We start from the raw sequence: 23,434 nt of genomic DNA on the forward strand, positions 1-23,434 counted from the left end.
AACACATCATCTCTACTGTGTGTTCGCCACAAGGGTCACGTCTTCTTCCATCACCACTCCTCCCCTTTACCCTCTTCACCTGTCTCCACTCCCCTTTTGCTCTGGTCATCACCATGCCACTGCCTATGTCTGGGGTTTTTGTTTGAAAATTCTTTAGAAAAGCACCACAGAAGGAAGATGAGAAACTGAAGCCCAGAGAGGGAGATGCTTGCCCAAAACAGGATTCAAACTCAAACCACCTGACTCCAGACTGTCTAAACTTAATTTCTTTGCTGCACGGACTGTCATCCATGTTTTATGGGCACGAATCTTTGTCGTGAGAATTACACCTGGGTTCACACTCTGGAACTGAAACAAGGAGAACAGATTCAGGGATCACATCTTATTCCCAGTACTAACTCCAAGGTCTCTTTCAGTGAGTAACTGAAAAAGCAGAACTGTAAGCACAATTAGATCATTTTCTTTCTTTCTGCCAAGGAAGTATAATTGAATTCATCTCAGTTAAAAGCACATCTGATGTGACTCCATGGTACAACCCACAGGAGAGTCTTCATCCTGAAGGAACACAAGAGGCCAGTGCAGGAAACAAGTATAAACTGGCAGCCTTTAAAGCAACAGAACCAACACAATCCCCCCAAAAAAATAAAATAAAAGAACTATTACTAATCAAAACACTGAGACCCTAATTCACATAAAGAAGATATAACTAGGTGATTAGTGAATTGTATAATAACAACTAGAAAATTAGTCCAAAGAGTAGGTAGCAACTGCATATATACATAAATACACCCAAAAACTATTTTGGTAAAACACAAGGCTTAAAAACAAATAACTCAGGTAGTAAATCTAAATGGTATCAATGCTACCAATGAGAAACAGTAAATAAATTGTATCTTCTCTCTTCAACACTGTGCTGAAACTTGTCAAATAAGAAACGAACCTAGGAACCCAGAGGCAAATCTACTGTGGAATACAAGTCACATTTAAAGATTGAAATTACAGATATTAAGGTATAATCCTGGTAAATTCAGTGGAATACAAAATAAGAAAAACAATCACAACTTTGACACTCAGTGTAAAGTTACTTACTTATTAAGAATCTGCTCTGGAAGAAAATGACTCACAAAGGACTGTCAGGAAAATAGTCCAAGAAGGAAAAACAACCCTCAAAGGATTATCTGGCATGCACAGAAGAAAATTCAGAAGACCAGAAAGAGATCCCTAAAACAAGCTCTGAAATAATACTATAACAACATTACAGCAAGTTTTCACTGATATACATTTGGCAGTAAGCAATCATTGTAAATAATCTTAGCAAGCATTTATAAATTATTCAGATGATCACACAGTCACTATGAAAGAAAATGAGCTAGAATTAAGTACATTAATCCATGTATGAGAAAAGTGAGTAACCAGTTAATAATATAAGAGGTGGTTCGATAATGCTTCTCTTAAACGATTTTATTTCCTTTTTATCAAATTCCAAAAGTATACTTATTAAATTTAAATTCCAGTTTTACAAAGCATTCAATTCTGAAATACTGAATGAGAAACAATCTCTCAATACATTATTGACCAGTTTTTACTTTTATATGAATCAGACCTAGGATAACACCTAAGATAAAGTAATTTCCCGTATCATATCCTGAAATTTAAAAAATCTACAACCAACCCCACCTACTAAATCACAATACAATGCATCTCTAACTAAAAAGAACCTACTTATAAAAATGCATAATGCATTGTAGTTCATACAAAATCAAGTGACTTAAAAAAGAATGCATAAAATGAGGCTTAAAACTGTTAATACCAATTTCCAGGATCAACTGGTAGAATAAATCTAGAAATTCTGAAAAATATATAAACAGGATGGGGCAAAAGGTTTACAGTTGTGAGTATGCAAAAGTTTATTCTTGTATTATTACTTATTATTGATTATTGTATTACTCTTCATACTAATAACTGTAAATCTGCTTTTGCTCCACTCTGTATTTTCAGGTGTTGAAGACCGAAGGTTCATTCCCTCAACACCTCTATTGTATTAGGCACTGTATTAGATTGAGAACACAGTAGTAAGAAAGAGCCATCCCAGCCCTGGCTGGTGTGGTTCAGTGGATTGAGTGTGGGTCTGTGAACCAAAGGGTCTCTAGTTCAATTCCCAGTCAGAGCACATGCCTGGGTCCCCAGTAGGGGGTGGTGAGAGGCAACCACACGTGGATGTTTCTCTCCCTTTCTCCCTCCTTCCTTCTAAAAATTAAAGGGGGAAAAAAAAAAGGAGTCACCCAGCCTTCACAGGCTCAAGAATATAGCAGGAAAGATGAATAAGCAACCTTAGTATTATGTAATAAGTGCAATGAAAGGAAAAAGTTCAATGTCATATAATAACATACTGCTGTGCTTATGCAGGAAAAAAAAAGGGGGAGGAAGGTTTCAGAAAAAGTGAAACTATCTACATGTTGTAGCTTGAAAGCAGTGTTCACAGAACATCCAAGGTGAGAAACAAGAGGAAGTGCCAAGAGATGAAGTTGAAGAGTAAGCAGGATCCAGATGGTGGTTCAATCATGAGTTTCAAATTTTATCTTGCATGCAGTGAACAGAATACCACCTAAATGTTTCAAGCACAGGACTGCCAAGATTTACACAGGTAGTAACAAAATGGATTGGAGGAAAGCAATAATGAGTAGCAGGTATTCAAGCTGAGAAATAGGAGCAGTAGAAATGGAGTGGTAGTCAGATATTCAGGACCCAGAGTTTTTCTACACTGGATGCAGAGAGAACATAAAATGAGTAAAAAGTTAGGAATGATGCCCAAGTTTCTGGCTTGGGAAATTAGCTAATGCACATTAATCGATAAGGGGTATTCTCAGGAAAAACAGGAGCCTGGGTGTAAAATACCTGTGAAATAATGAAATGAATATCCCCTTTAAATGTAACCCTCAAGAGGTCTGAGCTACAGATAAATTAGGGAGCCTAGCACAGTATTTAAGTGCTAGAAGGCAAGCAAGCATCCAGTGAAGATACAGAGCATAAGAATGCCTATGATAGAACCATGAAGGTCACCAAATGGAAGAGGCAATGAAGAAAACCCAGAAAGAAGATTGAGTAGAATCAGCAGAGGAGGTATCAGGAAGTTTTAAAAAAGGAACGAAGGAAGGAAGGCAGGCAATCAGGAAGAAGAATGTAGTATTTCAGAAGCCACAGTAGAAGTTATGAAATTAAGAAAAGCAAATGTCAAATATTGCCAAGAATCATGTAAGATAAAGACTGAAAGGTGTTCACTGAATTATACAGTTGTCATTGGTGACCCCAATAAAAAAAAAACAACAAACTAGAAACAGATCACTTTGGGGGAATTACTTAGATGACTGATAACTGCAGGTTACTCAGTCTTTGATCCCATTATAAAAATGTTTAGACATATTTCTCCCTTCCCATTCTAGAGGGCTTAGATTAATAGTTCCTAACCATTTCTTGTGGGATAACCCACTCCCGTGTAATGTTAAAAAAAAAAACAAAACCGTGAACACTAAAATAACTATTTTTATAATAAGATTTAAAAAATCACAAGTTGTTTGAAATAAGTATAAGATATTTGTGCATCCAGGATACCAGGCTTGGTGTATATGTGCGTGTGGTGGTCTCTTGTAATAACTCAGATCCAGAGATTGAGAAGCCATAGGGATAATGGCTTTCTGACTCCGGGAATCTGTAATGCTTCAAGTATTTTTTTTAAATTACCGAATGAATGGCATATCATGGTAGGTTTTATAATGGCCCAATATGGACGTGTTAATATTTAAAGTACAGCAGTCCCTCCTTATTCGTGATTTCCATTTCCAGGTTTTCAGTTACCCACATTGGAAAATTTTCCCAGTCATGGACATCATCTGCTCCTGGCATCCAACCACTGACATGGTCATGGCTCCATGAGCCAGGATCACCCAAAGCAAATAATCCTGTTCTGAAGGTCAGTAGCAGCCTAATGCTCATCACGATGCCCATATCATTTACCTCACTTTCTCTGGCCATGCAGGCATTTTATCACCTCCCACGGTAACAACAGTAAATACAGTACATTTGAGATTCTCAACCCATTTACATACATTTTATTATGGTATGTTGTTGTAACTGTTCTATTTTATTATTAGTTATTATTGTTACTCTTTTACTGTGCCTATTTTATACATTAAACTTTATGATATGTATGTATGTAAAAGAAAAAAACGTAATATGTATGGTTCCTGACTTAACAATGGTTCAACTTACAATTTTTTAACTTTACAGAAGTGTGAAAACAAGACACATTCAGTAGAAACTGAACTCCAAATTTCAAATTTTGATCTTTTCCTGGGCTACCTATATGTGGTATGAAACTCTCTTGTGATGCTGAGTAGCAGCAGTGAGGTACAGTCCCAGTAAGCCACACAATCATGAGGGTAAACTAACACTCTACAGCATACCATTAAACACATCTTTGGCTTACAATATTTTCAACTTATGATGGGTATAGCAAGATGTAAATCCATCACTGAGTCGAGGAACGTCGGTAAACACAGGATTAGGTACTATCCCACTGGGAGTCTAGGAACATATGCTTTGTGGATGAGGGCAAACTACTGTACCACGAGCTCAAATACTGTCAACTATAATTAGATGCCATTAGTGAAATCCTAAAATTTCCATTAATGAAACCAAATTTAAATTTCTACTTTTCCATTACAAATTTTTGCTAACCCAGAAAAAAGATAATTGGATGTAGTCTATACGGCTCAAAAGCCAGTAATTGTATTAGTTCATTTTACACAAAGGCAAACCTAAGAACACAAAAAAACACTGATTTTCCATATTATTCATGGATACGAAGCCTGAACTGACAATATTTGTCCATTCGTTCATTCTCTTAAAAATTGCTATTGATCAGGTGGAGAAAAAAGTCAGGCATCAGGATTCTGCCAGTTTTTCCATTAGTTGAAACAAATGTTTCCTTAATTAGTGAGCTGGCCAAAAAGTTCATGCCCTGCCCATGATGGTTCTAGTAGTGCTTAGTTATCTTTAACTTATTTGAAACAATTTTGTTAGATTGTATTGTGACAGCTGTCATTTCAGTGTGCATTAAAAAAACACATCAAAATTGGTGTTTTTGTGCAGCCATTTTAATATTGAAGATGGAAGAAGATATGCAACATTTTTGGCATATTATGCTTTATTATTTCAATAAAGGTAAAAATACAACTGAAACACACAAAAAAGATTTGTGCAGTGTATGGAGGAGGAGCTGTCACTGACCTAAAGTATCAAAAGTGGTTTTGAAGTTCCTTCCTTCTATTGACATTTTGGCCAAATAATTCTTTGCTGTGGGGCTGTCTCATGAACTGGAAGATGTTTAGCAGTACCCCTGGCCTCTACCCATGAGAAGCCAACAGTAGGAGATAGCTGTCATACTCAAAATACCCAAATCAATAAAGTTATTGGTGAAAATGAAAAATGTGTATTTTATTTTACAGAAAAAAACACACAAACTTTTTGGCCAACTTAATACAAAACTCACTGAGGTTGCCAATTTAAAGGTGCTACTTAAATAGAGAGCAATTTCTCTAACCACGTATAACAAACAAATTACAATTAAGGCCAATTATATTTAGTTAGTCTAATAATAACTCTAAGAACTAGACTATAACAGAGACAAGTCCTCCAGTATTTATTGGTCACAAATAGTTAAAATACAAATTTCTATTAAAAAAAGGTAATTCTTATTGTTGCTTTACTAAAGAATCAGCTAGTAACTCAAAACAGGATTATAGGTATAATAAGCTCACAAATTCTACAAGGTATACAACAGTATTTTCCAGTTTTATTTTGGATCAAAAATAGTAAGTTATTTTAAAGCATTTTGAGTCACACAAGTTGTTAATCTTAAGATCTAATTTCTAATGGCAGTCAGGCAAACAAAAAAAAGTTTTGATAAAACTATAAAACACCATGAAATTTAAAAAATCATCAGTGTTGACCCAGACAATGCTGAAGAATTGAAACTGAGTTTGCTAAATTCTATCAAATACCAAATGCATGACATGGATTTGAAACTGCAATGAAATATCAAAACCTATTTTCAAGTATAGAAAGTACCTTTATTTTTGGTGATTATTATAGCACTGAGAGCTTTTATGTATCTTTCATTCATTCACTACTTTTGTGATTAAAATTAAATTTAAAATAAAGTAAAAAATGACCAGAGAATTTCAGGCATATTAAAATGACATGAGACAAGTGATAACAAATTCAGTGAATCCCCTGATTACCTCTCATTAGCAGCACTCAGAATCACCATTTAGGGCTGGAAGAAATGTAAGAAATCTAATTTTTAATCCTTTTTAAAAAACTTAATCCTCTTTATCTACAGGATGACACTAAGGTCAGAGAGATAAAATGATTTTCCCAACCAAGTCCGACAGCCCAATATAAAGTGCACATGTCCTAGTTCTCACAGCCCATGTGTTCTTCCACCATACTGTAGTGCATCTTTCATGTGTGTGTATACACACACACACACGCACACACTTTTTTTTAAGAAGCAATGTTTTACTCTCCTATTGGAAAAACTATCTGGCTCTCTCCTAGCCTAGTGTGATGGCCATATAGTAAGTACTGAACTATAGTAGCTCATTTCCACAACAAAACTTCCCTTAAAGTCAATTTGACTACTTAGCAACTAAACATATCTTCAACATGGAAATGACTTGTAAATGTACATATACAGGAGTTATTTGACTAAAGGTTTCTCTGACCTCTGATTAACTCGGGGAACTACCATTGTATAACCCCAGATTCAGATAAAACCCTGCACCCTACTCAATCCTAGTGATAAACGCAGCCTGGCCAATCCCCCACCCCACCCCACCCCCCAACCCAGCACAGCTGTTGGATACCAAAAGGATTTAATAATTACACACTAAGCAGTTCACCTGATACTCCTGTGCTTCCTCTAACATCAGAGAATCTGTTTCAGGCATGTCAGGCTTGATCATGTAAATTTCAAAGTACAGTAAACGAATTTAAAATGTCTCTACCCAAAATGTTTAAAAACTCCCTCTCACAGATGAAAAAAAATGCCCATGAACACCATTTTACTCTGCCAACCAACAGTCACCGTTTTTGCTTATCTCCCACCTTGAAACACTTCAAAAAGGGGAGTGGCTCGCTATTAAAAGGTTATTACCGATTAAGTTCTAGGCCTTCGATATCACCAAAGCAACTCATATCACGACGTACCAATCGTTAATGGAATTTGGTTTCCTTCACTAATTAATCAAATACAATCATCACATTTGCAGACGTTACCCGTGACCCCCACGCTAGGGATAAATGCTGTGTCACCGAGAAAAATATTTTCCTGAAAGCAAAAGAAAACTGTCAAAGAAGGTCGCTAACCTGTGCCCTGGGGCTACTCCACTCCCTATAAAGGTAGCCAGAAGTCACTCTCCCAAAGCCCACGTGCTGCCGTCTGATGGGAAGCCCCCTGACCGGCACAACCCTTCCAGGAAAGGATGCACCCGCTGCACTTGCATGGCCCAGGGCTGCTTCTCACCATTTCCAGGTGAGCACCAGTGCCTTCGGGGTGTCCGCTTCCCGGGGCCGGACTGGCCCTGCCCTCTGGGGTCTTCCGTTCACTGTTGCGTTTCAGGCCGCTGGCGTCGCCTCGACCCCCGGCCTCTCGGCGCCGTCGCTGCCGGCTCCACAAGTACATGGCACCCGCACCCAGCAGCAGAGGCGCCCCGACCGCCAGCGCCAACTGCCATCGCGGCAGGCCCCCTGTGCCCGGGCCTGCAGTCGCACTGCCGCCGCCCACCCCACTACCAGAGCCAGGCGCAGCCACGGCGACTACCGCCGCCTCTACAGGTTTAGAGGCGGCCATGACGAGTGTCCTCCGTCACTGCCTCTCTGCAGGTCGCGGGTACCACAGTCACCACTCGGCGGGCAAAGGAAAACTGGAAGGAGGGAAGGAAGGTAGTGAGCAAGTGTGCACGCTAGGAAGCCAGAGCGTACAACAGAAAAGGGCCAGAGGTCACCGGAAGCCCAGGGCATGCCGGGCCAGACCTAGCCAGCCTTTCCCCTCCCTCCTCCTTAACCGTAGAGGGAGGGGGAGAAGGAGGAAGTGGAGGAAAACGGGAGGGAAATCACATCCGGGTCAAGGGGTGACCCACAGCGTGCTATGGGCATCAGGTGGGTGTCCAGAGACGTCCATTCTCTTTCTTTTCACTCCGCTGCTGTTCGTGAGACTTTTCTGGGGTCTTGGTCCTCCGCTGGTAGTCGATGTCTAGCGAAGCCGAGGAGCAGCGCATATAAAGACGGCTTTACGGTGCGCACGCGATCAGAGCGGAAAAAAAAAAAAAAGACAGCAGCGGCCCTAAGAATGGGCGAGAGTGGCAGAGGAGTTGTTAAGGTTATTGGCTGGCCGGTGGTGGGCGGGGCGTAGGCCGAGTTGCTCAGTTTATTGGTGGAATTTAGACCCCTGGTTTTCTAGTTACCGCCACGTTGGCGCTCCTTTGGTCTCCCGGCTGTTTGCTTGGTTGTTTTTCCTAGGTGTCTTGGGAACTAAAGGATTGGTAGGACTTTTAAAGATGTGGAAGAAAAAAGATCAAAGCTGAAGATATCCTGCAGTAGCATTGATCTTATCTTTACCATGGCCAGAATTTAGTCTGGACGAATGTGAGACTATTGGGGCAACAGCAGAAGGCAGAAATCCGACTGGTTTGAAACCTGAAAATCTAGGTTGGCTCAGTCGAAGTAGCTTGAATGGAGTCTCTTCGGCACCCCGTCTGCACCTATTACGAAAGCGATGACGTTTCTGTGCTGTTGCCCCGTTCTCGAACTCTGTGGGTATCAACGCGAAGGTGGTAGCAGAGTTTACCACCTTTTCTTTTTGTATTTATATATTGGTGTCCGCCCAGCACCCAAGCCCACAATATGGTCTGTGGAATGTCTCTGCTCCACAACCCCAGAGCTCTGATTTGCCAGTGTCCTTGTTTTGCACTTAGATGTGAGTCCTCTTACCTCATTAGCTCGTACCACATTCCCAAAATACTGAGTTTTCGCATATTTACAGCTTGGTCAATTCCTTTGCCTGTGCGCTGCACCAGATCTCAAAATACAGATTTTTTTCTTTGCCAGTAACTGTTTGGAATTTATAGTATTTTTAAGAGGAAAGGCCAAGTATTAATAGAATTCAAAACTGGCTCCCCATTTCGGATTGCTGAAATATATTTAAAATGTACAAGTAATCACTTGGGTACAACGTAAGATATACAACATCACAGTAGCACTACATGAATACTGAAAGATAATATTAAGTGGCACCAAAAGAGGCTTTTTAAAGCCAACTTTGAAAGTTTCAGGATCATTTCTCTTCTCTTGCTTCATATAGGTTCCTGTTAGTAGATTGCTTTCAGGCAACAGGGTTTCTTAGCAACAGATTGTAAAGATGAGCCAAAGATGATAAAAATAGAATTGAGTTGGTAAAATAGTAATCGTTGCAGGCAAAGGGCTTCTCTCCCTGATTCCCAACCTCACAAACCAAGTCTGTTCCTCTACATAATTTCTCCCTTGCCTTTTCAGAACAGATACGATTTTTCTGAAATTTCCATTTTTCTTTAGCCTTATAGGGAATTTTAGAGTGCTATTAAACTATTAGTGAAAACTAAAACATATAAAGTTTTTCAAAAACTTAGATATTTATTGGGATAGATAATAATAGATTGTTATGGCTACAACTCAGAAGTTACAAAGGGTTGCCCTGACCTGTGTGGCCCATTTGGTTGGGTGTCTTCTGCAAAGCAGGGGGTCACCAGATGGAGTCCTGTGTGGGCACATGCCTGGGTTGTGGGTTGGTCCTGGTCCAGGCATGTATTGTACAAGAGGCAACTAATCAATGTTTCTCCCTTACATAGATGTTTTTCTCCGTCCCTTCTCCTCTCTCTAAAAACATAATCTTAAAAAAAAAGTTACAAAGGGTTTACTGTGAAGTCTTTCTCCAACCCCTGTCCCCAACCACCCAGTTCTGCTCTCCAAAGGCAATCAATGTTAGAGGTTCTTAAAACATTTGTTTAAAATTTATCTGAAGGTCTGGCTTTTTTGGCTTTGTCTTTTTAAAATGTCTTTTTTAATTAATTATTTTTAGAGAAGGGGGAAGGGAAGGAGAGAGGGAGAGAAACATCAATGTGTGGTTGCCTCTTGCACGCCCCCTACTGGGGTCCTAGCCTGCAACCCATACATGTGCCCTGACTGGGAATTAAACCAGTGACCCTTTGGTTCCCAAACTGGTGCTCAATCCACTGAGCTGCACCAGCCAGGGCTGAGCTTTGTTTTTGAGATCAGCATCAGTAAATGAATTAGCTCTTGTTCATTTTACACTTTGTTAAAATTCTCATTTCAATTCTTGAACCTATTCATATCTTCTCTCATTTTCTCCATCATGTCTGAATTGATTATGGTACAGAACTGAGTAAGAATGTTACTAGTTTTGTGATCTTTCTGGCCTAATGTGTAAGTTTCTGGGCTGTGAAATAGCAAAAACATATACCTCTCAGATTATCTTAAAGATTTAGTTAGGTAATATTTAAGGCCTTTTTAGTGTAATTTGTTATAAAATAGTAGACACTCAGTAGCTAATTCTTTGTTTTTCTAAATTTTGAAGAAAACCTTTAAAAAATGAGGTTTTATATATGTGAACATATGTATATGTACATATTTTTTCTTTTTTTACTAGATTAATGGAACTCAATATGGAGAAGCTTTTTTCACTTCTTCTCTGGTCTCTTAGAAGGCAGTTGAATAAGGTAGAATGTCTAATTGTTGCATGCAGACCTGAGTTCTTATTCTAGATTTCAGTCCTACCAAGCTGTGTGATTAGATGATTTCTAAGGCTCCCCGTATCTTTAAAATTATATGATTCTATTCCCTCAATTGCCATTGCTTACATAAAGGTTTTCTGATTGGTAAAGCTGACGGGTAGCTGGTTATTTGGTGTGTATGTCTTCCAGTGGGTCCACAAACGTGCTTATATTAAGTACATACATACACAGCTCAGTTCTCTCTGAACTCTTCTTGAGGTTTCTATTCTCCCTGTTTTTCTTCACTGAAAAATTACTGGAAAGAGCCCTGGCTGGTGTGGCTCAGTGGATTGAATGCCAGCCTGTGAACCAAAGGGTTGCCAGTTTGATTCCCAGTCAGGGCACATGCCTGGGTTGTGGACCAGGTCCCCAGTGGGGGGCATGTGAGAGGCAACCACACATTGGTGTTTCTCTCCCTTTCTCCCTTCCTTCCCTTCTCTAAAAATAAATAAATAAAATCTTTTTAAAAAATTACTGGAAAGAAATGTCTATACTTGTTATCTCTACTTGTCACCCATCATTCAAAATCTCTTTTAATCTAGTTTCTAAGTTTATTACTAGTCTGAAACTACTTTAAAGTCACTAAATTTGTTTTTTGTTTGTTTTTGGCCTTCATAGGCTTTTATTGAAGCACTTGATACCATTGGTCACTTACTTCTTCAAACACTGTTTCCCTGGCTTTTAGACTGAATTTTTCTGTTTCTTCCATTCTGACCAGTGTCTAGACAAATGCTGCCCAATAGAACTTTGTGTGATGTTGGAAATGTTTTCTATCTATGATGTTCATTATGATAGCCACTAGCCACGAGTGGCAGTTGATAGCTAATGTGACTAAATTTTTCATTTTAACTCTAATGGATTTAAAGAGCTTCACATGACTAACGGCTATCATATTGTACAGCAAAGCTCTACGTCTTCCACAAGTGTAGGAATCCTCAAGGATTTGTCCTCTTTTTTGTATGCAGTCTATGGGTAACCAAAGTACATCTCATTGCTCTAGGTACCATTTCTCTGAAGATAACATCTTTTCACCCCTGGCCCTATAATATCCTGCTACTTACTGAGCAGCTTTGTCTGGATGAATCATTTTACTTTTTTTTTAATTTTTCAAATTATGGTTAACATATAATATTACATTAGTTTCAGAGGCACACCCCAGTGGTTAGACATAGAACTTACTAAGTGATCATCGTGATAAATCTAGCACCCATTTGACACCATACATAGTTATTAGGATGTTATTGACTATATTCCCTGTGCTGTACTTTACATCCCCATAACTGTTGTGTAACTGCCAATTTGTACTGCTTAATCCCTTCAACTTTTTCATCCGTTCCCCCAGACACCTCCCATCTGGCAACTGTCAAAATATTCTCTATCTATGAGTCTGTTTTTATTCTGTTTGTTTATTTTTCAGATTCAGTTGTTTTGATATGTACTTATTGACATTTTCTTGATTTTTTAAAATCTTTTTTCCTTCTTCTTAAAGAAGACCTTTTAACATTTGCATGTAATACTGGTCTGGTGGTGATGAACTTCTTGTCTCGGAAGCTCTTTATATGTCTTCAGATTCTAAATGATAGCCTTGCTAATGCAGTAATCTTGATTGTAGGTCCTTGATTTTCATCACTTTGAATATTTTTTGCCAGTTACTCCTGGCCTGCAAAGGTTCTGTTGAGAAATTACCTGGCAGTTTTAGGGTAACTCCCTTATAGGTAACTAACTGCTTTTCTCTTGTTGCTTTTAAAATTCTCTCTTTGTCTTTAATCTTTTGCATTTCAATTGTGATATGTCTTGGTGCGGGCCTCTTTGGGTTCATCTTGTTTGGGACTCTCTGTGCTTCCTGGACTTGTATGTCTGTTTCCTTCACCAAGTTAGATTTTTCTCATTATTTTTTCAATAGGTTTTTGATTTCTTCCTCTCTCTCCTCCTTCAAGCACCCCCATGATGTGAATATTGCTACAGTTGCAGTTGTCCCAGAGGCTCCTTGCACTTTCCTCATGTTTTTTTTTTGGGGGGGGGATCTTTTCTTTTTGCTGTTCTGATTTGGTGTTTTTGGTTTTTTATTTTACAAGTTGCTCTTTTGATTCTCAGCTACATCTATTCTATTGTTGATTCCCTGTAAATTATTCTTCATTTCGGTTACTGTGTTCTTCATTTCTGACTAGTTCTTTCATATGATTTCCATGTCCTTTTTTAGGCTGTTGAAGTTTTCTTTAAGTTTATCTGTCCTCCCCTGAGTTCATTGAGTATCCTTATAATCAAAGTTTTGAACTCTGCATCTAATAAATTGCTAGTCTCAATTTAGTTTAGTTTGGATTTTTTTGCTCTGAGTTTTGTTCTGTTCTTTCATTTGGGACATGTTTCTTTATCTCCTTATTTTGGCATTCTCCCTGTGCTTGTTTCTATGTAGAGGGTAGAGTTCCTGCATATACTGGGCTCAGTAGAGTAGTAGATGCCATGTATGGTCCAGTGGCATAGCCTCCTCTCCACCTGAGCTGGGCACTCTAGGTGCACTCACCCAAATCCCTGCCATGTGGACTCTGCACCCTCCTGTTTTAGTTGACCTTGATTGCTGTTTGCATGTTAATGAGAGGGATTTACCCCTAGGTCGATCAATTGCAAAGACTGGCTGCTATCTCCATGGAAGATCAGCTGCACAGAGGCCCACCCCATGAAGCAGGACTTACTTCAGTAGAGCCCAAGGTCCTCAGTGGGCTGTGGTGCCCACTGAATCTGTCCCTTGAGTATGTCACTTCTGGAGGTGGTTGGGTGGTGCTTAATGTTAGCTGAAGTTGTCTACCAGGTGTGTTGGGTCTGGGGCCTTCTGGGAGGTGCAGTCCAAGGTCAGCTGCTGCTTGTATTATGACTGGGGCCATACAGCATGAGCTTTAAAGCAATCTGCAGAACTTGTGCTTGGCTTGGAGGTGCCCAGGAGAGGCCAAGCTGCAAACCAAGGCTGGCTGCTGGTGATGCCAGGCCTGGGGCCACTTAGTGAGAGGTACAGGGTATGCCAAAGGCAGATGCTGCTTGTTTGAGAGATTTTAGAAGACTGAAGGATGAGCCAAGACAGACCAGTCATATGGAAAAGACACTGGAAATAGCTTGGGTGGGGTGGGGTCTCATGGAATTATCAGGGTGGGGCAAGTAGTAAGAGCCAGGTTGATGGAGACTTATATCATGCTTGCCTGCCGGCTCTGTGGGGACAGAGGACTCAGAAAAGGAACAATGGCTTCTGCCAGCACTTGTGTCTTAGAGAAAACTGTCTCTCTATCTCTTGCCCTGATACCAGACTATTCAGTTCCTTCCTATATATCCCCACTGTCTTTTGAGCTGCTGCCTCAGCCCTGGAGCTGAGAGTGAGTGAGTGTGATCAAGTCCATGTACGGACCCTTCTAAGAAGAAATTGCCTGGGTCTCCAGAAGTGCTCTGTCTCACTCAGCCACAATCTCCACTGGTTTTTACATCCTTAAGTTGTGGGGACTTCTCTTCCTGGCACTGGAATTCTGGGCTGGGGGGCCTGGTGTGGGGATTGGACCCCTCCCTCCTCATGGGTGACTTCTACACTCAAGGTATCCCTCCCAGTTTTTACCCACTACTCAAAAGACTCATCTCTTTTGAGTTTTTACCCACTGTCTGTTCCTCATTTCCACCCCTCCTACCATTTTCAATGTAACTTCTTTATATCTTTAGTTGTAGGAATTCCATTCAGCTAGATTTCAGATGGTTTGAATGATGGGTGTTCTATAGTTGTAATTTTGATGTGGTTGTGGGAGGAGGTGACTACCAACCATGTTTACCTATGCCACCGTCTTGAACGGAATTCCTGGATGCCTCATTTAAAAATATCTAACTCATCACCTTCTCATTGTTTCCCTTTGTGTAATCTGTTTTCTCCTCATAATATTACTATTACCTTACTGGGTACCCATAATGAAACCTTCAACTTTTTTTGGACCTTTCTCTTTTTCAACCCTACCCAAGCACAAGTGGATCTACCAATAAACACACATGCAAACACAAGATCAGCCGTGAAATCTTGATGATTCTTTGCAATATCTTTTAAACGTTTTTCTTCCTTTTCATATCCTCTGCCACTTCCCAGTTCAAATATATGTAATCACTTAAAAGTATGTCTGACACATAACAGGCACTCAATAAATAATAGTCTCTTCCTTTTTTTCTCTTCCCCTCATCTCCTCATCTTTCCTGAATGTTGTATTAGCTTCCCATCCTCTGTGCGTGTATGTGTCATTCTGCACCTTGATACTAGATCAGTCTTTCCAAGGCAAAGTTCCAACTTTATTATTGAGCTCAGACTCTCAAATTCCTGTAAAGTTAAATGTTTCTGCACACCCTTACCTCCTCTCACACATTTTGTTTCCTTGGTCCACATTGTAAGAATTTAGTAGTGTTTGAAATCTCTTATGTGGCCTGTGAATAGGCTATAGGCTCCATGAGGAGAGAAACTTTGTTCCTCTTGTCCTCCCAGAGACCAAAATATAGTCAGTGTAATGGTTAATTTTATGTGTCAACTTGACTGTGCCATGAAGTGTCCAAATATTTGGTCAAACATTATTCTGGAAGGATCTTTGAGGATGTTTTTGAATGAATAAAGAAGGGCTAGTAGAACAAAAAGGCTGACCCTCCCTTGAGTAAGAGGGAACTTCAGCTGCTTGATTGCCTTGAGCTGGGACATTGATCTCTTCCTGCCTTTGGACTACAGATCACTAGAAAATTTGGACTTGAGATCGCCAGCCTTCTGACTGGAACTTACACCCTCATCTCTTTTGAGTCTTCAGCTTGCTGACTGCAGATCATGGGACTTCTCAGTCTCTATAATTTCATGAGTCCATTCATTATTTTTTATATAACTCCAATCAGTTCATTTTCTCCAGAGATCCCTGAGTAATACAGATTTGGGCACTGAGAGTGGAATGCTGCTGTCACAAATACCTGAAAATGGGGATGTGGCATTGGAGATGTGGGTAGAGGCTGGAAGAGTTTTTAAGTGTATGCTAGAAACAGCCACAATTGCTATGAGGGAACTGTTGGTAAGTATAAGGACATTAAAGGTGATTTTAATGAGAGCTCAGAAAGCAAAGAACTGGAGATAAAACTCCACCTTCTTACAGAAATATATACATCACTAACAAATGTTGGTAGAAATATGAATGTTAAAACACCATTCCAGTGGCGTCTTGGACAGAAATGAGAAACAGGTTACTGAAAACTGGAGGGAAGTGATACTTGTTATAACATGGCAGAGAACTTAGCTGAATTGTGTTCTGTTGTGTTGTAAAGGATAGAACTTTCAAGTGATGAAATTGAATATTTAGCAGAGGAGACTTCTAAGCAAAGTATTGAAAGTATTGCTTGTGTTGTCCTTATTGCTCATAGTATAATGCAAGAGGTGAGAGGTGAATTGAAGAAGGAACTGTTAAGTAAAAAGGAACCAGAACTTGGAAATTTGGAAAACTCCCAGCCTACCTACTGCAAATAAACAAGAAAGCTTGTTCTGAAGAGAACTCTTGGGGCACGGCTTAACCATTGCATAGATCATGACTTCGACTCAAGGACGTAACCATCCATGTCAGCAGAAGCCAGGGATAGAGATGGGATTAGATCAGCAGAAACACTGCCAGGTGGGACTAAGGAGGCCTAAAAATGGGACGGAATGAAGGAAGGCTATCAGACTTAGGATATTTTACAGGATGGGACCATAGAGCTATTCGGCGATGAATATTCTTTATTATTCAAGAAATGGAACAAATGACCCAAAGCCTACTAGATTCAGGCCGCCACTCCCACCACAGAACTAGGGGCAGAGCTGGTTCCACCTCTATTTTAAACTGTGAGACTGGGCTCCAGGACGTCCTGCCCAGTGCTTCAGGGCCAGGGCCACCTGTGCAGAGAGCTGCATGGGCAGGGCTGCCCCCCACCCACCTTAGGACTGTGGGGGTGACACTGCCACCCCAGTGGGCCCAATGGAATTGCCTTGCTAAGTCTTAGACTTGCTTTGGACCCATCACCCTTCCTTTTTTCCTATTTCTACCTTTTGGAATGGTAATGTCTACAACATGCCTGTCATACTATTGTAATTTGGAAGCACATAACTGGTTTTATAGGTTCACAGCTGGAGAAGAATTTTGCCTCAGGGTGAATCGTATCTCAAGTCTTACCCATACTTATTTTAGGTGATATTTAAGTGAGCCCTGACTGGTGTGGCTCAGTGGATTGAGTACTGGCCTGTGAACCGACAGGTCGCCAGTTCAATTCCCAGTTGGGGCGTGTGTCTGGGTTGCAGGCTGGGTCCCTGGTTGGAAGCATATGGGGGGCTGCTGACCTGTGTGTCTCTCACACATTGATGTTTCTCTCCCTCCCTTCCCCTTTCTCTAAAAATAAATTTTTTTAAATCTTTAAATGAAACTTTGAACTTTAGATTTAGAGTGGATGCTGCAATGAATTAAGACTTTCGGAGCTGTCGGGATGGAATGAATGTATTTCGCATGAGAGAAGGACGTGAACTTGGGGTGGGGGCAGGAGCCAGATTGTGGCAGGGGTACCACCATCTGTTAGTTTGCTAGGGCTGCTATAAACACATACCACAGATGGGGTGGCGTAAACAACAAAAGTTCACTTCACAGTTCTGGAAGCAAGTCCAAGATAAGGTTCTGGCCAGTTCTGTTTCTGGTAAGGGCTCCATTCCTGGCTTGCAGACGGCCACCTTGTCATTGTGTTCTCACATGACCTCTTTGTGTGTGTGTGTGTGTGTGTGCTCACCAGGGGAGAGAGCAAGCTCTTTAGTGCCCTTTCCTTTAAGCACACTTATCCCACCAGACCAGGCCACCCCCATAAATCCATTTAACCCTGATTACCTCCCAAAGGACATATCTCCAGATACCACCGAGTTGGGGTTAGGGCTTCAACATCGGGATTTTGGAGGACACAAGCATTCAGGTTATAGCAGCATAAATACTGATTTGAGCGAGTGATATAGAAGGGTATCAAGGAAGAAAAATACGGCATTCAGGGCAAAATAGGTAGAGTGTTCATTCACTTAAAGCAATATTGAGTGCTTACTATATGTGAGCCTTTCTCTAAACTCCCAAAATATTTTTTTCTGAAATTTTCTTAAAACCCATCTTTCTACCTTGTTTTATACAATTGCCCTACCTCATCTACTGGACTATGAGCATCCCAGACCAGGATCCGGGTCTGATTTGTATCTTATGCAGGGCCTAGTCCAGTGCCACCTCTAATGCTGTATGTCAGAGCAGAGGAGTGCGTGTTCTCTTTTTGCATCGGACCGTACAATTCATATTTCTTCCTCACAACGACCCCATTGCCACAGTTGTTCCCATGTGTGCTACTGAAGGGTGGGGACCAGGTTTTAATCATCTTTGTGCTGCTATCTTTATTATGAGGCGGGGCATATAATAGGTGTTTGTTAACTTATCTGCCCACCATGAAACTTCACCATGGTGAAGTATTTGTTGAACACATTCCTAACTGCTGCTTTATCTCCATTACATGGTTGCCAACATTAAAGGTCCGGCACCACCACGCTATCCAGCCATCCATACCAGCTGGGAAATCAACTCATTGCTCCCTCCATCACCACCATCATCACAGATCCTAGCTCCCGGTCCTAATCATGCTGTGTGCAGCCACTGCCGTTAGCTCCACTGGTGCAGCTGCCCCCGTTGGGATCTGCTTGGTTTGTCCTGTGTTCCACTCATGATCTATAGAAGTCCCTGTTACCTCTGAGTCCTCATGCTGCTAAGTATTCTCTAGTCTTTCTTCTGATGGTTTCTGCCTTATTCAACTTCTATCAAGGCATCAGTCGGGTGGGCGGTAATGCTTTGCTTCTCAGGAGGAATGTCACTTTGTGATTCAATTAAGTGTCTGCTCTTTTTACTGTCAGAAGGAGCCTCTGCATTTATCTTCAGTGAACAATCTACAGTAACCCCAGTTTCCTCTCCTTAGCTATGACTGATAACTCACATTATGCTTTAATGTGCTCATTTGCTACCTTTCTGCCCACTCACAGAGATTTATGAGATTTTTCCATCCTCATCAACTTAGCTCATTGCCACCCACAAGAAATTGTGTCATTTGCAAATGTAGAAATGTTGCCTTGCACTTTAAATTATAAAGATGTCACACACAGGTTATACTAAATTGTCCCCGAACAAGGATGCTGAGGTCCAGCTTGCACTTTGTTCATCACAGTCTGGTGTCAGGCTCTGTCTGCCTTGGGGAAGGCCCTCCCTTCCCTGATTTGCATGGAGATGCCGTCACCAAGTGATGGGCCTGCAGTGGAGTGTCCACCTGTGTAGGGGCACCATTTTCTAATTCACTCCATTAGACTCGTAACCCTGGTTACACAGACCAGATCTTAACATGGGTATGGTGGGGTAGCCTGAACCTCTAGGCCACCCTTTCCTGTCTTTACCTTTTTAGTTTTCCTAAACAATGGAAAATAACCTCGACTCCAAAAATGAGTAGGAGACTCAATTTTATCAAATTATGAAAAAATGTAAAACCCTGAAAAATAGTTTCTGCACCTATGTTCTATTACTGCTTAACATACTGTCCGGAGTAGTAGCAGCTTCCAACAACCTAGTGGCTTAAAACAACTATTTTGTTACATCTCACAATGTTGTTGCTCAGGAATCTGGGCAAGGCTTGGTTGGCTTTTCTGCTGGTCTTAAATTAACAGTTTACTCTCCTGATGGAAGGGCTTAGTCTGGAAGGTTCGAGATGGCTTCACCGTGTGTCTGACACCTCAGTGGCAATGCCTTGAAGACTGGACTTATCTGGGACTCTCCAGTGGAGCATCTTCTTGTGGCCTTTCCAGCGTGGCAGTAAGGGTGTGCAGACTTATGTGGCACCTGGCAACTCAGGCTTCCCAGACAGTGTCCCAAGAGCCTGAGGCAGAGGCTGCAAAGCCCTCTAAAACATCACTCCTACCACATTCCAAGGGTCAAGCTTGTTACTACGGCTAGCACAGATTGGTGGGGAGGTGAATTAGACTCCAACCCTCAATGGGAGAAGTAGCAAAAAGGTTGGGATTATTTTTACCACAATCTTCTACCAAGATTTAACCAATGTTAACATTTTGCCATATTTTCTTGTGACACAATTAGAGAAACATTTTTATTATGAAACCTAGTGAAGACCACCAGAAAATCTAAATAAATATCATACTTAACAGTGAAATGTTAGTTTTCTTTTTGAGGTCAAGAACCAGTCATAGGTTTTTTTTTGCATAGTACTGAAGGTATTGGCAAAAATAATAAGACAAAATAAGGAAATAAAAATGATATTGGAAAGAAAGAAGTAACTTTATTTTTTGTAGACAATGTGGTTGCCTCTGCAGAAAATCCAAGAAACTATAATCTACTAGCAGCAATAAAATAATTCAGTGATGTTGCTGGATAAAAGACTGACACTAAAATCCAAGAAACTGTATAATCTACTGGAAGCAATAAAGTAATTCAGCAATGTTGAGAGACAAAAGATTAACCCTTTAAAATTGGTCCCTAGAACTTCCCAAACTATTGGCTATTTTGTGGTTCTCCTGTTCCCAGGCCTGGCAGATGGTTCCTCCCTTCTTTTTCCTCCTACACTGGCAATTATATGAGGTCTTAGCTGTTGGTGGTTTGACCGCTCACACTCCACTCGGGGGTGGGGACACCAGGTCACCTATACTTGTTGCAGAGTTGTCCATGGGTGTTTTCCTCTACAGTGGCTCTTTGATCTTTATGTGGGGATTCAGAGATTAAAAACCAATTCTGCCTTCATTATTGTCTTCCCAGAATACCTGTAGTTCAATAGCATTTTGATCTTGTAGCTACCTATTTAGAGCAGTTTCTTTGTCTTGGTCATTTTTTCCTCTTGTATTATGAAATGATCATGGATTTACAGGAAGTTACAAGTAACTGTACGTGGAACATGTACCCTTCACCCCGCCTCTCCTGGTGTTAACAACTTGCATAACTAGAACAATATCAGAACCAAGAAACTGGCAGATATGATCCACAGCACTTAATCAGCTCTCTATACATTTGTTCCTTTGTGTATTACAGTTTCATGCAGTTTTAACACTTATGAGTATAGCTTTGTGTGTAACTGCCACTGCAATCAACATGCAGATCTTTCTGATCGAAGCTCCCTCATGCTAGACTTTTATAGCCACAACCCCGCCCTCATCCCTAATCTTTGGCGACTGCTGTTCTTCATCTCTAAGATTGTGTTAGTTAAACAATATTCTGTAAAGAAAATCATACAGTATGTATTCTTTTCAGATTGGGCTTTTTAGACTCAGCACTTTTAATAATCTGAAGATTTTCCAGTGTGTATTGGGGTCAATTCCTGGTCAGGGCACATCCAAGAATCAACCAATGAATGTGTAAATAAGTGGAACAACAAAATTGATGTTTCTCTCTGTCTCTCCTTCTCCCTCTTTCTCTCTCACTTTCTCTCTTTAAAATCAATAAATTAAAACTGAGCAACACTTTGGTAAAACCAAAGTGTTTACCAGGGAGTTCTTTGGAGACCCAGAAAGATTTCATGTTTAGAAATGAGTTAGGACAAAATCTTAAATTTTCAGAAGCTTTCAGAATGTACTATATAACCCCCACCCCTTTTGTCCCAATTATTTGTTTAATAATCAGTCTAGAAAAGAATAGTCTGTCTTTGGGGACAGATCTGTTTAACAGTCACACTCTGACTAAACAGAAAGGTGGGTGAAATACAGTCAGGCAAGCCATCCATCCTTGCAAGTTTCAAGTAATCAGGAAAGTCAAACACAGCCAACAGCAGTGAGACGTCCCTTAGAAGGATCGAGAGTCCCATCTGCCAGGAGTGGGTGGAGAGGTCCCACTGCCCGTGATGTGCTCTCCCAACTTGTAGCTTTCAACAATCTAGGTTTCTTGCAACCAATCATCTCAGATGCAATTAGTTCTCTCGTTAGAAATATCAAGCCACCAGCAGCTTGGTTTCAGGCAGTGCCCTCAGAGAACAAGTGTTTCCCCCTGGGCATCTGCCAGCATCCCCTGTGAGCGACGTTTGTATCATGTGTGGCCCACAGAGGGGTGTCTTAAATCTGCACTGGTCCCAGACTCTTGGTTCTGTTCGCTGGCACTATGTCCGTGTTCAGAGATTAGAATAGTCCTCCACAGATATTACCAGGTTTCTGCCCGCCCTTGGGTCCAGGACTGAGGGGCTCTGGATTCAGAATTCCAAAAGACCAGTGACTTCTTTTCCAGCCGCAGAAACACTGAGAGACCACAGGGTCAGGCAGTGAGGCTCCAGTCCTTCTAAGCCCTTTCTGTCTTGCCAGTTTTAGAGTCCAAACCGACCCACTCTAAAGTATGCATCTTAGGCTGGAAAATCATCAGCTTCTGCAGGTCAGACAACTGATTTTACAAGAACTTAGCAAACTGAAAGCTGCATTTTATTTTTTATTTTTTAAATATATTTTATTGATTATGCCATTACAGTTGTTCTATTTCCCCCCTTCTTTCCCCTCTACCCTGCACACCCCTCCCAACCATTCCCCCCTTTAGTTTATGACCACGTGTCTCAAGTTCTTTAGATTCTATATTTCCCCTACTATTCTTGCCCTCTCCCTGTCTATTTTCTACCTACCATCTATGCTACTTATTTTCTGTACCTTCTCCTCCTCTTCTCCTTCTCCCACTCCTCTGTTGCTAACTCTCCATGAGATCTTCATTTCTATGGTTCTGCTCCTGATCTAGCTGTCCTCTTAGTTTGCTAAAAACTGCATTTTAAAACTCCAAAAGTGTGTTTTCCATTTACGTTGTCTACCTTTTCCCATAGCCTCCAGCAAGTGAAAATCATAGCAAACATAATTAGTTATGGAGATTTCAGCACTCAGATATTCAAAGGGTTTAAATTTTAACCCATCCACTAGCAGCAAAAAACAGGAAGTCACGTTGTACTAACACCTTTTACAGGGCAGCTTCCCCTGACTGGGCAAATCCCTGGCTTTGAGGACAATATAGGCATGTAATATTTTACATCAGTTTTTCGTCATACATCCAGAAGCAGTAGCTACAAGACAAAAAGCCATTTTTAAAGTCTCTCTCTCTCTTTTTTCCATTTCAAGTTTACTCAAACCCCGAGCAGCAAACTCAGCACTTTCGGGGTTGCCTGGGGTCCCAGCCTGAATCCAGGGAGCTGTCGCACCGGTGGACAGTTATTCCCCACCCCCTCCTTCTTTTCTGATTTAGCTACAGTTTGCTCCAGCCTTGGAACTGACTTAATTTTCCTCCCTCCCACTCGAAGGAGAGATTGATACAAAGATTTACCATTTTGGATCACCTGTAACATTTTTGGGGAAATTTTGGGGCCTTTCCTTCCCACTGAGAGGAGAGAATGAAATCCACAAACATCAACCAGACTGTGCTTTTTAATTCCTTAACTTTAGCTACCATGGCCAAAGCAGCCAATGGATCTGATGAGCCAGCTCTCATAGGGCTGGATCTATCATTTTTAAATTACGTAGGTAATTTTAC

The 23,434-nt window shown here is 40.8% G+C and overlaps 2 protein-coding genes across 2 annotated transcripts in view; one reads left to right on the forward strand and one right to left on the reverse strand.

Annotated features, from left to right (window-relative positions):
- The window catches only part of TOMM70 (translocase of outer mitochondrial membrane 70), a 37,197-nt gene extending 28,981 nt beyond the window's left edge, over positions 1–8,216 (reverse strand). The window contains exon 1 of the mRNA XM_037160842.2: positions 7,586–8,216. Within this exon, the coding sequence (XP_037016737.2) occupies positions 7,586–7,912 (327 nt within the window). The 5' untranslated portion in view covers positions 7,913–8,216. The remainder of the gene's footprint in view (positions 1–7,585) is intronic.
- Positions 8,197–23,434, forward strand: part of LNP1 (leukemia NUP98 fusion partner 1) — a 40,943-nt gene continuing 25,705 nt past the window's right edge. The window contains exon 1 of the mRNA XM_053670241.1: positions 8,197–8,356. The gene's annotated coding sequence lies outside the window, so the exon portion shown is untranslated. The remainder of the gene's footprint in view (positions 8,357–23,434) is intronic.

This window comes from Artibeus jamaicensis, unplaced genomic scaffold, assembly GCF_021234435.1.
Source record: "Artibeus jamaicensis isolate MK-2021 breed Jamaican fruit bat unplaced genomic scaffold, CSHL_Jam_final contig_558, whole genome shotgun sequence".
Classification (NCBI taxonomy): Eukaryota; Metazoa; Chordata; class Mammalia; order Chiroptera; family Phyllostomidae; genus Artibeus; species Artibeus jamaicensis.